General features: G+C 36.6%; 2 protein-coding genes across 3 annotated transcripts in view; one reads left to right on the top strand and one right to left on the bottom strand.

Annotated features, from left to right (window-relative positions):
• Nucleotides 1-12,147, bottom strand: part of STX7 (syntaxin 7) — a 31,884-nt gene that overhangs the window by 6,210 nt on the left and 13,527 nt on the right. For both annotated transcript variants that reach the window (XM_072428712.1, XM_072428713.1), the window contains exons 2-8: nt 8,551-8,686; nt 7,270-7,339; nt 6,064-6,154; nt 5,044-5,181; nt 4,398-4,450; nt 3,197-3,290; nt 2,564-2,636 (exon numbers count right to left, since the gene is read on the bottom strand). In XM_072428712.1, coding sequence (XP_072284813.1) covers nt 2,564-2,636; nt 3,197-3,290; nt 4,398-4,450; nt 5,044-5,181; nt 6,064-6,154; nt 7,270-7,339; nt 8,551-8,626 — 595 coding nt within the window. In that variant the 5' untranslated portion in view covers nt 8,627-8,686. The remainder of the gene's footprint in view (nt 1-2,563; nt 2,637-3,196; nt 3,291-4,397; nt 4,451-5,043; nt 5,182-6,063; nt 6,155-7,269; nt 7,340-8,550; nt 8,687-12,147) is intronic.
• LOC140342505 (acyl-coenzyme A thioesterase THEM4-like) overlaps nt 1-12,147 on the top strand; it is an 82,182-nt gene that overhangs the window by 66,633 nt on the left and 3,402 nt on the right. The gene's annotated exons all lie outside the window — the stretch shown is intronic.

The following is a 12,147-nucleotide window of genomic DNA, read 5'->3' as shown; positions in this document are numbered from 1 at the left end:
GATCTATAGGTTTAGAAAATTCAATATGGGAATGGATAGCACACTGGCTTAAAGACCGCATTAACAGAGTAGTAATTAATGATTTACACTCTGAATGGTCTAAGGTTATTAGTGGTTTACCCCAGGGTTCGGTGTTGGGACCATTACTGTTTAAAATATTAGCAAATGATATAGAGTTTGGGATTAACAGTACATTTCTGTGTTTGTAGATGAAAGCAACTATGTAATGGAAGTAGGTCCATACAGGATGTCTAAAATCTACAAGCAGATTTGGATAAACTGTTTGATTGGACAAGTTATGCACTTGGGCACTAACAGAATGCATACTTCTTACTGTCTAGGGGAATAATATATATGAAGGAGGACAGAGAAAGCTGGGGTTTGTTGGCAAATATTCAAACATAATAGGGTTCTGCTGCCAAGTTATGTGTAGGGTCTGCATAATGTACACATAACTTGTCAGCAGCACCCTATTCTGGTCAGTTTAAGCATATGCTTACTATCAGGATCTCAACTCCAATAAAGACCTAGATTGTAAACCTTCCAAATATAAATGCAATCATGTAGCACTCTCATTATGTCCCCTGAGGAGGATTTAAGATGTTTGCACATTTGTTTGGAATCTATCTAGCTGCCTTTGTATAGTGATAAGGCAATATCTCCCAGACGAATTGAACTGGGATGTGCCTATTTACAATGTATGTAACATGCTGTAATAAGATATATTGTTTCATCCTACCCACAATTGTGGGATCTATTGTAACATTGTATGATATTTAAATACATGTTTGAATATTTGCCAACAAACCCCAGCTTTCTCTGTCCTCCTTCATATATATAGCTTGCATTATTGGGGTTGGCACTAATAGTACAGAACCCAGGGAAATGGGAAGTTTGCCTAATTTTACACAAAAATAGTTGTTTAAGGGAATACATTTGTGGGGGTCAAAAATGGAAAAGGAATCTGGGGGTTCTGGTAGATCATAGACTTAATGATAGCAGGCAATGCAGAGCTGCAATATCTAAAGCTACATAATCCTGCCCCTGTACAAAGCATTGGTAAGACCTCATTTGGAATATGCACTCCCGTTTTGGGCACACAAAGGATTTTGTGGAACTGGACAGTACAGAGAAGGGCAACTAAAATATCAAAAGGAATGAAAAAGCTCAGCTATGAGAAGAGATTAGCTGATTGAATATATTCCCTCTTGAGAAGAGATGTTTAAGAGGGATATGATCACCCTATATAAATGGTCCAAATAAAGGACTCACTTATTTTCTTACTTTAAGATCATTACAAAGGAAAAGGGGGCACTCTTTACTTCTGGAGGAAAAAAAATTGAATCTCCACATAAGGAAGGGATTCTTCACAGTAAGGCCTGTGAAAATGTGGAATAGGAAGAAGTTTCAGCAAGTATTATAGGTTTGTTTTAAGAAAAAGCTGGATGCTTTTTTAAAAGCACAGAATATAACTGGGTATTAAAGTTTTAAAGCAAGACAACAGAGACTGTTGATCCAGGGAGTATGTCTCATGGGATCAGGAAGGAATTTTATGGGGCTTTATAAGGGCTTTTCAACTTCCTTTAGATCAACTGTGAAATAAAGTGAAATAAGTCTAAATAATGAACAGAACTGCACTGGAAGAGTGGAATCCAGGTCAAAATGCAGTAGCAGAAAAAGAAACTATAACACAGTGGCTCAGAGGTAGTAGTTCTGGCCTTTGCAGCGCTAGGTCCCAGGTTCGACTCTCAGCCAAGGCACTACCTGCATGGAGTTTGCAGGTTCTCCCCGTGTTTGCGTGGGTTTCCTACCACATCCCAAAAAACATGCAGTTAGGTTAATTGGCTACCCCAATCCCCCCCCCCCCCAAATTGACCTTAGACTGTAATAAAGGCATATAACTGAGGTAGGGACATTAGAATGTGAGCCCCTTTGAGGGACAGCTAGTGACATGACCATGGACTTGTACAGCGCTGTGTAAAATGATGGTGCTATATAAATAGTGTGTAGAAATAATAATAATAATCTGTGGATTATTTGCAAAGAAGGAATATAGTATTGCTGGGCAAATCACCCACAGAGCAGCTATTATTTATCCACTCTTTTTCTTGTGGTACAGTTGGATAGTTGCAGTCTAACAGACCTGTAGCTGTACAATACTATTACATAAAAGTGAAAGGTATGATGAGCTATAAAGCATTTAAAAGATTATCTAAAGACAATTATGGGTATTGTAGTTTGTCATTGTTTTGACAATTTTCAGACCTGGTATTTTTTTTATTTGGCCAATTTAATTACATGTACCAAAAACATAGTTGTGCAAATATGGTGCAACATAAAAAATTGCAGCTATCATCATTTTTAGTTCACAGGTTTCCTGTTTTAAGAAATACATAAATGTTCAAGTTTTTTAAAGTATTTTCCAAGACTACAAAGCACATTTTATCACACATGTGTAAAATGCTTTGGCAGAATGGTTTAAGGTAGAGGCAGTGGATATCTGCCTATAATAAAATGTGGGTATTTAAAATCAGCACAAAAATTACAACCAACACAAACTTACCAATCATTTCTCCTTGCTCATGAACCATCATACCCAAATCTTTAAATATTTCATTTATTCCTCTAATATCTTCCTGTTGGAAAAAAATACACATTTGTGTAAATTATATATTACTTATGAATGCTGATGTTCTTACCTAAACAATGTAATTGTTAGCACGTAAATTATGTAGCATTATGATGATGACAATATTATCTCACAATATTTAAAATGTACCTTCACAGTTAGATAGCAGAATCTTCTTTATGCTTAGCCTGCTCAAAACATGTTAGCTTGAATACAGCTTAAGGCTATGTTCAGACTGGCAGTGAGATTGCGGTGCGGTTACCATTTTCTCATGTCAGTGAACTGCTGCCATGGGGGAGACACTACATGCAGCATGTACCCACATCAGTCCAATAGAGAATGAATGTGGGTGGCGGTGAGCTGTTCAGTACTGCTCACTCCCACTGTCTTTAAAAACCAGCATTGTGGTGTAAGTGTCAGAGTAGCCAGCCACTAGGAGCCGCACTGGATCACTTTCTACTGCTGCAGGCCTAAACCTGCCCTAAAATTTCCAAACATTATGTTTATAAGTACACACTAAAAAGATACACTATACTTTTATAAAAACACATATTAAGGAAAACCCACCTCAAGTTGAAGTATTGCAGACTCACGCTCTTCTATAAGCCTTAGGTCATCTTCTGTCATTTCTTCTTCTTGCATTACCTGTGATTGACTCTCACTGCAATACAACATTACATCTTAGGTAATTTATATTGCTATTTTGGATAATCTATCTAAAAAACATAGCAATGACAAATAGAATTTAAATAAAATGTATATGAAACTCAGAAAAGGCTCAAACCAAGTTTACTGACACTTTTTCATTTATATGTCCTGTTTACCATATTTATACAGTGATGACCAACCTGATTACCACTTATGAATCACCATATATCGTTTGCCACTTTGAACCCCATAGGGCCACAATAGGGATAAGCAGTGCTTTCTTAACTTCTTGTTTCTCACGTTGCAGCTGTTGTTAGCCACTCTAGAAAGCAGTGAACAGAGTACTAACTATCTGCCACTTTCACAGGTATTTGCCACTTCAAATGAATTCATCACTTATTTTGTTATCTTTAATCTCCACTTTAAGAGGCCTGATGACTGTGGAACAAAGCCTGTTTCCACTCTTATGCAGATGACATTTCAAAAGTTACTAACAGGTTTCTAAAAATGAAGAAAATGTTTCTGTTCTCCACACATTCATAAACGGACCCCTTAATTATGAAAAGATCAACAATGAATTTTTCTAACCCACTAGATCTCCCTTTAGCATAGATATAGTGAGGATCAATCAGAGTATTTATCAAACATTGAATACTGCTCATCTGCCCCTTCAGTAACATATCACTACTTGCTTTGGTACTAGAACTCTATTATAAGGAAAACAAACAGCAATTAAAATATTTCAGACCTCTATTTTTTGTCTATTTTACTTAAAATTACCAAATATTGACTGGAGCTCAAGAGATCTCAGAATTGCAAATGTTTTAAAAAAATGTTTGAATTATACTCTTACCTATTCACTTTTCATACACCGGGAATAATTAGCTCTTTCAATAAGACATGCCACCTGACATGGGCTACTTATTAGTGCAATATGCACAGAACTAAAATTTTTTAAATATTAAAGAAACCAGAAAATGTCAAGAGCATTCAGGAAGTTCAAAATTCTGAAATCCCTAGTATTATTTGAGTTTCCAAAAACAAAGAGTTGTATGACACAGAATATTCCTTTAAAGCAACCAGCACTACCTTATATATCACAAGTTTTCTTTCTCCTTACTTGTTCCAGTTGACCAGTGCTCCATCTCTGAAACCATCATCTCCTCCACCACCCTAATGTGACAAAAACAATAAAAGTTTTATAAATTATAGGTTAACTTTTAGCTATCAAAATAAAAAAAAAATAGATAAACAAAAAATGAAGAAATAATCGATTAAAAAAAGCATTCCAGACAATAGATGGGGCAGTAGCTGAGCTAATAATGCTAATAAACAAACACAATAGCTGTACTAAAATAAAAGGTTCACAAAAGGTTGAGATGGTATGCAAGTGGCTGCAGAGAGCCTGTGATGTGTTCTGTGATCATCAAGCTACCATTTATTACTCATTAGGTTGGCTGTGGCTACATGATCTCATGTTTTATTTTTAGTTCTGACTAGAATTAAGTTTTACATTTAAATGGGAGTTCAAAAAGAAAGAAGAATGAAGGTCCAAAAAGCACATTGGAGCTTTAACAGGCAAAGAAGACACAGTATTAAATATTTGTACAGTAAGGCCAAGAACAAGCACAAAGCTTAATGATAATGCCATACAAATATTGCATGCTTATTGCCATTGTATAGTCTGCAAGCTTAAGGTTTTAGACTTAGTGCCACAAGGTCTGCCTATCAGCCAGGTAAAAACTGTACTTCTGCTGTTAACTTACAGATACTCTGGAACCTGCACGGACTCTGGCCACAAACTCTTTCTCCTTTTCTGCAGCTTGTCTCTGAATTTTCTGAAAGTTGGTCAGTGCAGAGGAGAACTCGTTTAAGAGTCTGTCTTTCTGCAGTTTTCTCTGTCGCTATCAAACAAAAGAGAGAGAAACAGTTACAGGGAACAAAAAGTGATAGAAATGTCAACTGTAGATCTATACCTTCTTTAACATTTATTCATCTCAGTACAAAAGCTTATCAGTGCCATCCAATTCTGTCGATGGGGGGAGTGAACAATCAGATATTTTTTACAAAGAATCTGCCTACCTAACAATGATTAACTGCTTTAAAGGATAAATCAGTTTGTTTTTTATCATTACTAAAAAATAGTATATTCTTTATCATAGTATAAAAATTTTTTAGTTTATATAATCTTAAGCAACAAAGTTTTAATACCTGCAACATCTCCCTTGAATTAAAATTAAAAATTATTACTTGTAATCATTACAAAAATATAAGCCACTTTTTGGTTACAGTATATGATACTGCAACTTGAACAACTAGGTTATTATAAAATCATATTATAAAACATTAGCCAATAGATGCATTATAATAGTTTGAGGTAAAATATGTATAAAGTTGAAAGAAAAGCCAGAATGGAGTACTTGTGAAAAGTACAATGAATTCTCAAGTTATCTCATACAAAAATAAACAGTAGGGCTATTAGCACTGGAATGGAATGAAAGATGTAATAATTCAAAGCAATGTGCAGCATGCAGTAACCCCTGGCACTGGAAATAGTTTTTCCAAACAAGAGGTTAGGATAATTTCCCTCACAGAGAAATACCCAGCACACCTAGCAATCACATCCTGGCAAGATAGATTTCCTCTCTGTCACCTCTCAAATACACAAAAAGTGATGAAAATTTGGAAATGAGAAAGCCAGAAAAAACTGACAAACATTTTAATCCTTCACCAGTCTATAAAATATTACAATTGACTAGACCTGGACTGTAAGGTCATTTCAATACCTGATCATTGTCTGCAGGAAGAGATGTAAAGTTCTTGAGGCAAACATCTGTGTCCTTAGCAAGTTTATTTACAAACTGTATCTTCTGCTGTCTACAACAAAAAAGACAGCGTTATAGGGTCTGTGTACTGCAGATGTAAATGTAATTATTGTTTTATCGTATATTTCTGTACACCAAGACTTATTCCTCCAGCACCTCATTCTCAGTAACTATTTTAAACCGTAAAACATTTCAATGGAAAAGCCCATGAAAAGCTTTACAAAATGCATATGAATTTTCTACTGTAGTGAACAGCATAAGCACTGAAGATAAAGTTCAACAGAATATTTTTTCTTTACACATTTCTTATTATTTTGAAAGAGGATTTATAGCACTAATTACACCTTAACATATCCCTTCATACCTGTCCCTTTAACTGTGCTACCTGATTTGTATTTTTGAAACACATATTTTTCTTGTATGTACTAAAGAAAAGCTGTGTATCTTTTAAATGATAAAATAAATTAAATTATTGCACAAAATCACAAAAAGATAAACATATGCATATACTGAAATCATTTTTGCATTAATGCTTTTATGGTATTTGTGCACTGCAATTACTCTTTCCATATATGCGGACATGCACTACAAACAAAATTTGGTCAACACAAGTTTAGTATATCTGTATTCATATTCATTATACAGGGAGGGGGTGCTGTCTAGTTTACAGAAGGTAGCTAGGAAATGGATTGTATGTGATATCATTTAATACAAAGGAAATACAAAAATGTAAGAAAACTATTCCAGCAGCCACCACCAAGAACTTGTAAGTTGCAAAATATTATAATAATATTCTTGGGTTAAGAGGTCTTTTAAATTATATTTGAACAGCAAGGTCACTGTTTGCAACATAATGTGGGAGATAATAAAAAGTTTACTTTAAAATTTTGTTTATCGTTTCTTAATATACAGAGGTATTAGCAGGTAAACCCCACCCTACAATATTGCAAGATTTGCTCTGTTTATGGAGGGGTTAATATTTATTTTGCCTATTGCCAAGTAACAATATAACGTTTCTTGTACCTTGTGGCTTTTTACAGTAAACTTTGCTAATAGTGTGATTATTTATCTAATAAAGCTGGCCAATATTTGCTAATCTATTTACATCATGGGTCTCCTTCTTTTGCACTTTCAATGTCAGGAGATATGACTACATTGTGTACTCACAATTGATAGCGAAGCTCTGCAGTATCTTGTACAGTTCCAAGTTGATTTACTATCCTCTGTATTTCAGATGCTGCATGAAAATGTAATTATTATTATAGCAGATATTTTTTCAGTATGTAATTTTCATTACAGGAATAACATTTTGCAATTTAACATTTATCTAGGGGAAGCAATAATGGATTATTGTGAAAAGCTAATAGTTCTAAAGTGAACATTTTGCCAGATAATTAGTAATGATTTTGCAATTCCTGGGGTACAACTGGAATTCTTCAAATCTATTTCTGTGTCTCCATGGAGCCAACTGGATTCCAGGCCCAAGCTGAATACAAAGCCTGGACTTCAGATTAAGTTGAAAAAACAGCATGGGCTCTAAACCCCACATTCTATCATTTATGAGTTCAAAATCAGAGCTTCTAATGCTTAGTAAAGTTTTAGAAAACAACTACTAAATTAGAGGTGTTGTGTTTAAAAATGAGTAGTCTTAGAGCAGGGGTCGGCAAAGTTTTATTGCCACTAGGCCATTTATGGGGTGGGCGGGAACACACTAGGCTGGACCCACCCACCACCAGGGAATGCCCCCTGAAGTGAAATCCCTCTCCTCCATATGCATTGCGGAGGAGGGGGATTTTCCTTCAGGGAGCTTTCCCTATTTACTGCGGTGGCGGCATATCAACGCCGGCCGCGGTAAATAGGGGAGCAACAGCAAGGAGGAGCTCTGGCGGCTCTGGCTCCGGTAGTTTCAAGCGCCCCCCTGGCAGTTTCGGCAGGAAACCCGTGGCTCCAGGGCCGCGGGTTGCCATCTGACATTAGGCCGGATCGGCCAGGTGGCGTTAGTCCGGAACGAAAAAAAACACTAAGCGTGAAAGAACAGAAACCTTTCTAGTGAGGTTTTTGTTTGTGTTGCTATTTGGGATTTTTTTTCTCATTCCATACCATTTTAAATACAGAACAAGATCATGAAAACCTAACCATAGTTCTAACCCACAAATGATGCTTTGTTGCCTATGGGTTCCCAGTAATAACTACTTTATCTGGCTCAGATAATGAGGGGAATACTCCTCAACACAGTAGTAGAAATCAGAACCAAGGGGCTAACCTTGCCAACTCTAGTTAAGTTAGTTGGCTTACGTCTGCTAATCAGTGTAATGTAATGGAGGCAATGTAATACACCTAAAAGGCTCATGAAGGGCAAATTACAACCTAACATAATAAGTTGCCAGTTACTTGGTAAAACAATCCCCCCTCAAATATACAACAGGCAAACAGCAGACTGTGACATACTGCTCTGTGTTATCTTCTGGATATTGGTTGATATGATTTGCGCAAGCTGCATGGGGTCTCTTGTGTCATAAGCCATGGTTGCTTTGTACCCACAACCTTCTTCACAGCAAATGTATTCTGGTCAATGAGCTACCACCTGGAAAAAGAAGATCAGATGTAAAAAAAGATAAATACAAATTTCCAGAAACAATGCATAAAGCTTGGAAACTAATTTGGAATTTTAAAGGCTGCACAAATAAGGGAGAGGAGAAAGTGAGGGAGTGGGTAGGCAGACACAGGAGGGATCTTGTTTTGCTCTGTCCTAGTTATGGGAAGTACAATATGATCTAAGTTGAAGATACTGAACAGAGCTACACAGCCAAGGGAGAGGAATACCAGTCTGAGGGCTATACACAGTCAGGACCAGATGCCCACAAAGCTTGTGGTAGAACAGGCTACCTTAGCTGCAGTTGTATTTGTGATATATTTTCGTCCACCTAGAGTAAGTGCCCGTTGAATGTAATAGATCTTTAGAAATACGTGAAGGCTCTAAATATAATGTAAAACCTGCAACTGGTTAGCCTTTTATTATATACCTAATTGTACCTAAAAATGCAGGAGAACTGGAGAATTATTTAAACATATCATTTAAACTTTAAACAATTATTAGCAGCTGAGTTAAAAGCAGCAGTATAGTTGTTCTTTGGGTATAGTGATACTTAATAAAAGAAAAATACCCTCCTGCATATTCAATAAAGGGTTTGTCAAACTGGTGTGTTGTTACATAGTAACATAGTAGGTTAGGTAGAAAAAAGACATAAGTCCATCAAGTTCAACTACTAGGGCAGAGATCTGCAAACTTTTTAGGCCACTAGGCCATTTTAGGTGTAGGCAGGAGCACACTAGGCCGGACTCTCTCTCGAGTCCTACCCTAATGGCACTGCCCCCCAACAGGAATGCCACCTGAAGGAAAATCCCTCTCCTCCGCAATGCATACGGTAAATAGGGAAGGGAGCCACCGTACAGAGGCTCAGGAGCCACATGTGGCTCCAGCGACTTCAGCTCTGGTAGTTTGTTCCGGCTCCGACGTGGGTTGCTGGCCGGGATTAGGCCGTAAAAATCTAGCGGCTTGGCCGTAAATGGCCTAAAGGCCAGAGTTTGCCGACCCCTGCAGTAGGGAAACAAACATATCCCAGATCTAAAACCCTATAAGGCATAGTTATAAGGCAAAAAAAACCTGGTACAATTTGCTTTAACAGGGGAAAAAAAATTCCTTCCTGATTCCAAGAGTATTTTTACTTTAAATTTTTCATTATAATAACATGTTATACAATAAAAAATGCTTTCTTGCATATACAGTTATTATTCGTACCTCGGTACTTGAGGTATAATTGCTTTTTCTAGACAGAAAGACCCTACCCAGTATTTAAACCATACCCGGTAGCTTATATATATATATATATATTAAAAAGTCCTGCAAACCATATGTGCAAGAAGAACAAGTGGGGGCAATTCTTTCCCACGCAGCCTTTTTTTAACCCGACACGTTTTGCCCTAGATGAGCTTCTTCAGGGGTATAAATATCTTGTGTGCTTTTTTAAGGATATAGGTTTGCGTGTAATCTAGATGCATATCATCAAAACATAAACAAATATTAGGAAAATGTCATGATGAACTGAGAATCTTGCAAATAAAAAATTAATTACATAAATACAGGTGTCCTGATAGGCATGCTAATGAATTAGTGTTCAATATAACATATCATAATTTGAATATGCAGATTAAAAAAACAAAAAAAAACATGTAGGTTATGTACATATAGTAGCGATCATACAAATAAGAATAGTTATAAATGAACATTAGATAATGAGAGTATATCCAAGAGTCACAAAACAATATATATATTGTTTAGTTGTAATATATGCTATGGTTTACCATATTATATTAACAAAATGTTCAATGAATATTAAGGTTTCAGTGACATACATTCTCCATGATACAGGGGCTAAAGATAGGTCTTCTATAGTATTTCATATTCTTAACTGTGGCCTTTGGTATGGTTATCTGTGTGTAGATATGTACCTCGGATAAGCTCAGACTCTGTTTGATAGCAGGGAAATAAATCATTTATATTAAATTATTCCATAAGTCCTGTGACTAGTTATTGTATATTATTTCAAAAGAATTTAAATTATATGTTTACCTTCCTTCAAACGTTTGTATATTCCAGATTGGGACTGCCTCCGCAGCTTACCAGTGGAAAAGATACAGGGGAGAGACGAGGATCATAGATCCTCTTCAGTCTCTCTAAAATAAATAAGCAAAAATTAAGTAAACTCTAGAAAAATCAATCATTGTTTGTATAGAGTAGATTTAGGGATTTTAGGTGGGTATCTTAGCTTTCAAAGAAGATCTACTGGGGTGACAGAGACGAGCTGCCGCTGCTGCTCGTGTCTGTTATGAAATATGGCAACTCTGGGAGAGGATTACCTGGCCTGCTCTATAATGAGGAGGGAGACGTCAGGGGCTTTCCCGGCATAATGATGTATGGTGTGGGCATGTGCCACGTCATTCAGGTGATTGGACAAATTTCTGGAGGAAAAGTCCATTACAGGTTACTAGCCCTAAAGGGTATGTATTACCTCCTAATATAGATGTGGGCTACTGTGAGAAACAGGAGCTAGACTAGGTGGGCCATTGGCCTGATCCGGTGGGCTCCCCTTTTGTTCTTGTCAGGTTGTCTTATCAGGTTGGTGCTCATTTCTGGTGTCCGGTTATGGATTAGTTCTATCATAGAGTGATTGCTGTACACTGCATGAATGACATCCACACTTAACATCTCTTCTGTGCATCCAGTACAGGAAGGTTACAATGTCATTGCATAGCAGTACATTACAGTTACCTGACATCACATGATGAGGACAGGACAGACATGACTGGGATTGTCAGGGGAACTTTGTATTGGCTGCTGTTCGTAGGAACCAACCTGGGCTCCTTCTAATAGGAAAACAAGAGCTTGTATGGATGATCAAGGTCTGCACACCTCCTGTGTATGGGGATTCTGCGCTAAACATCCGCTTCATCTTATTTCTGCAAATTACCCAAAAAGTAGGTCCGCTGTGTTTTTGTAGACTTCAAGTCCTGAATACCCAAAAAATAAGTACAGCAAAAAAAACAAAGGAAGAAGAAGGAAGAGAAAAAGCAGGGTTTTTTTGGCACAAAAATAATGTTATAATATATTTTTCAATAAACAATAACAAATTTAAACAGAAAGAACATACAAGTTTCAAAGATCATCCACACTGTTTTCTTGTGGTCCAAACAGAACAGGCATTTACCTCTGAACTATTTATTTGCTCATAGAGTCATTTCTCAATATCATCTTTATTGGGATCCGTACTAGATATATTGAAACTACTGTTCCTATCATTGGGAGATGTTGCTATCACCTCATTTAAAATCCAATATGGAGGCACCATTTCCTCCCTACGTTTGCAACTAACGTTGCCATCTACCCTACAAGACTATGTAAGTCTGTATATGTTTATTTACATCTAATATACTTCAGAGCAATTATAATGGGTCTATTTACACCTAGTTTATTTTTATGTGTACATA

Source organism: Pyxicephalus adspersus, chromosome 12 (genome assembly GCF_032062135.1).
Source record: "Pyxicephalus adspersus chromosome 12, UCB_Pads_2.0, whole genome shotgun sequence".
NCBI classification, from domain to species: domain Eukaryota; kingdom Metazoa; phylum Chordata; class Amphibia; order Anura; family Pyxicephalidae; genus Pyxicephalus; species Pyxicephalus adspersus.
Note: the sequence above shows the minus strand (reverse complement) of the source record. Positions and strands in the feature narration are given on the sequence as shown.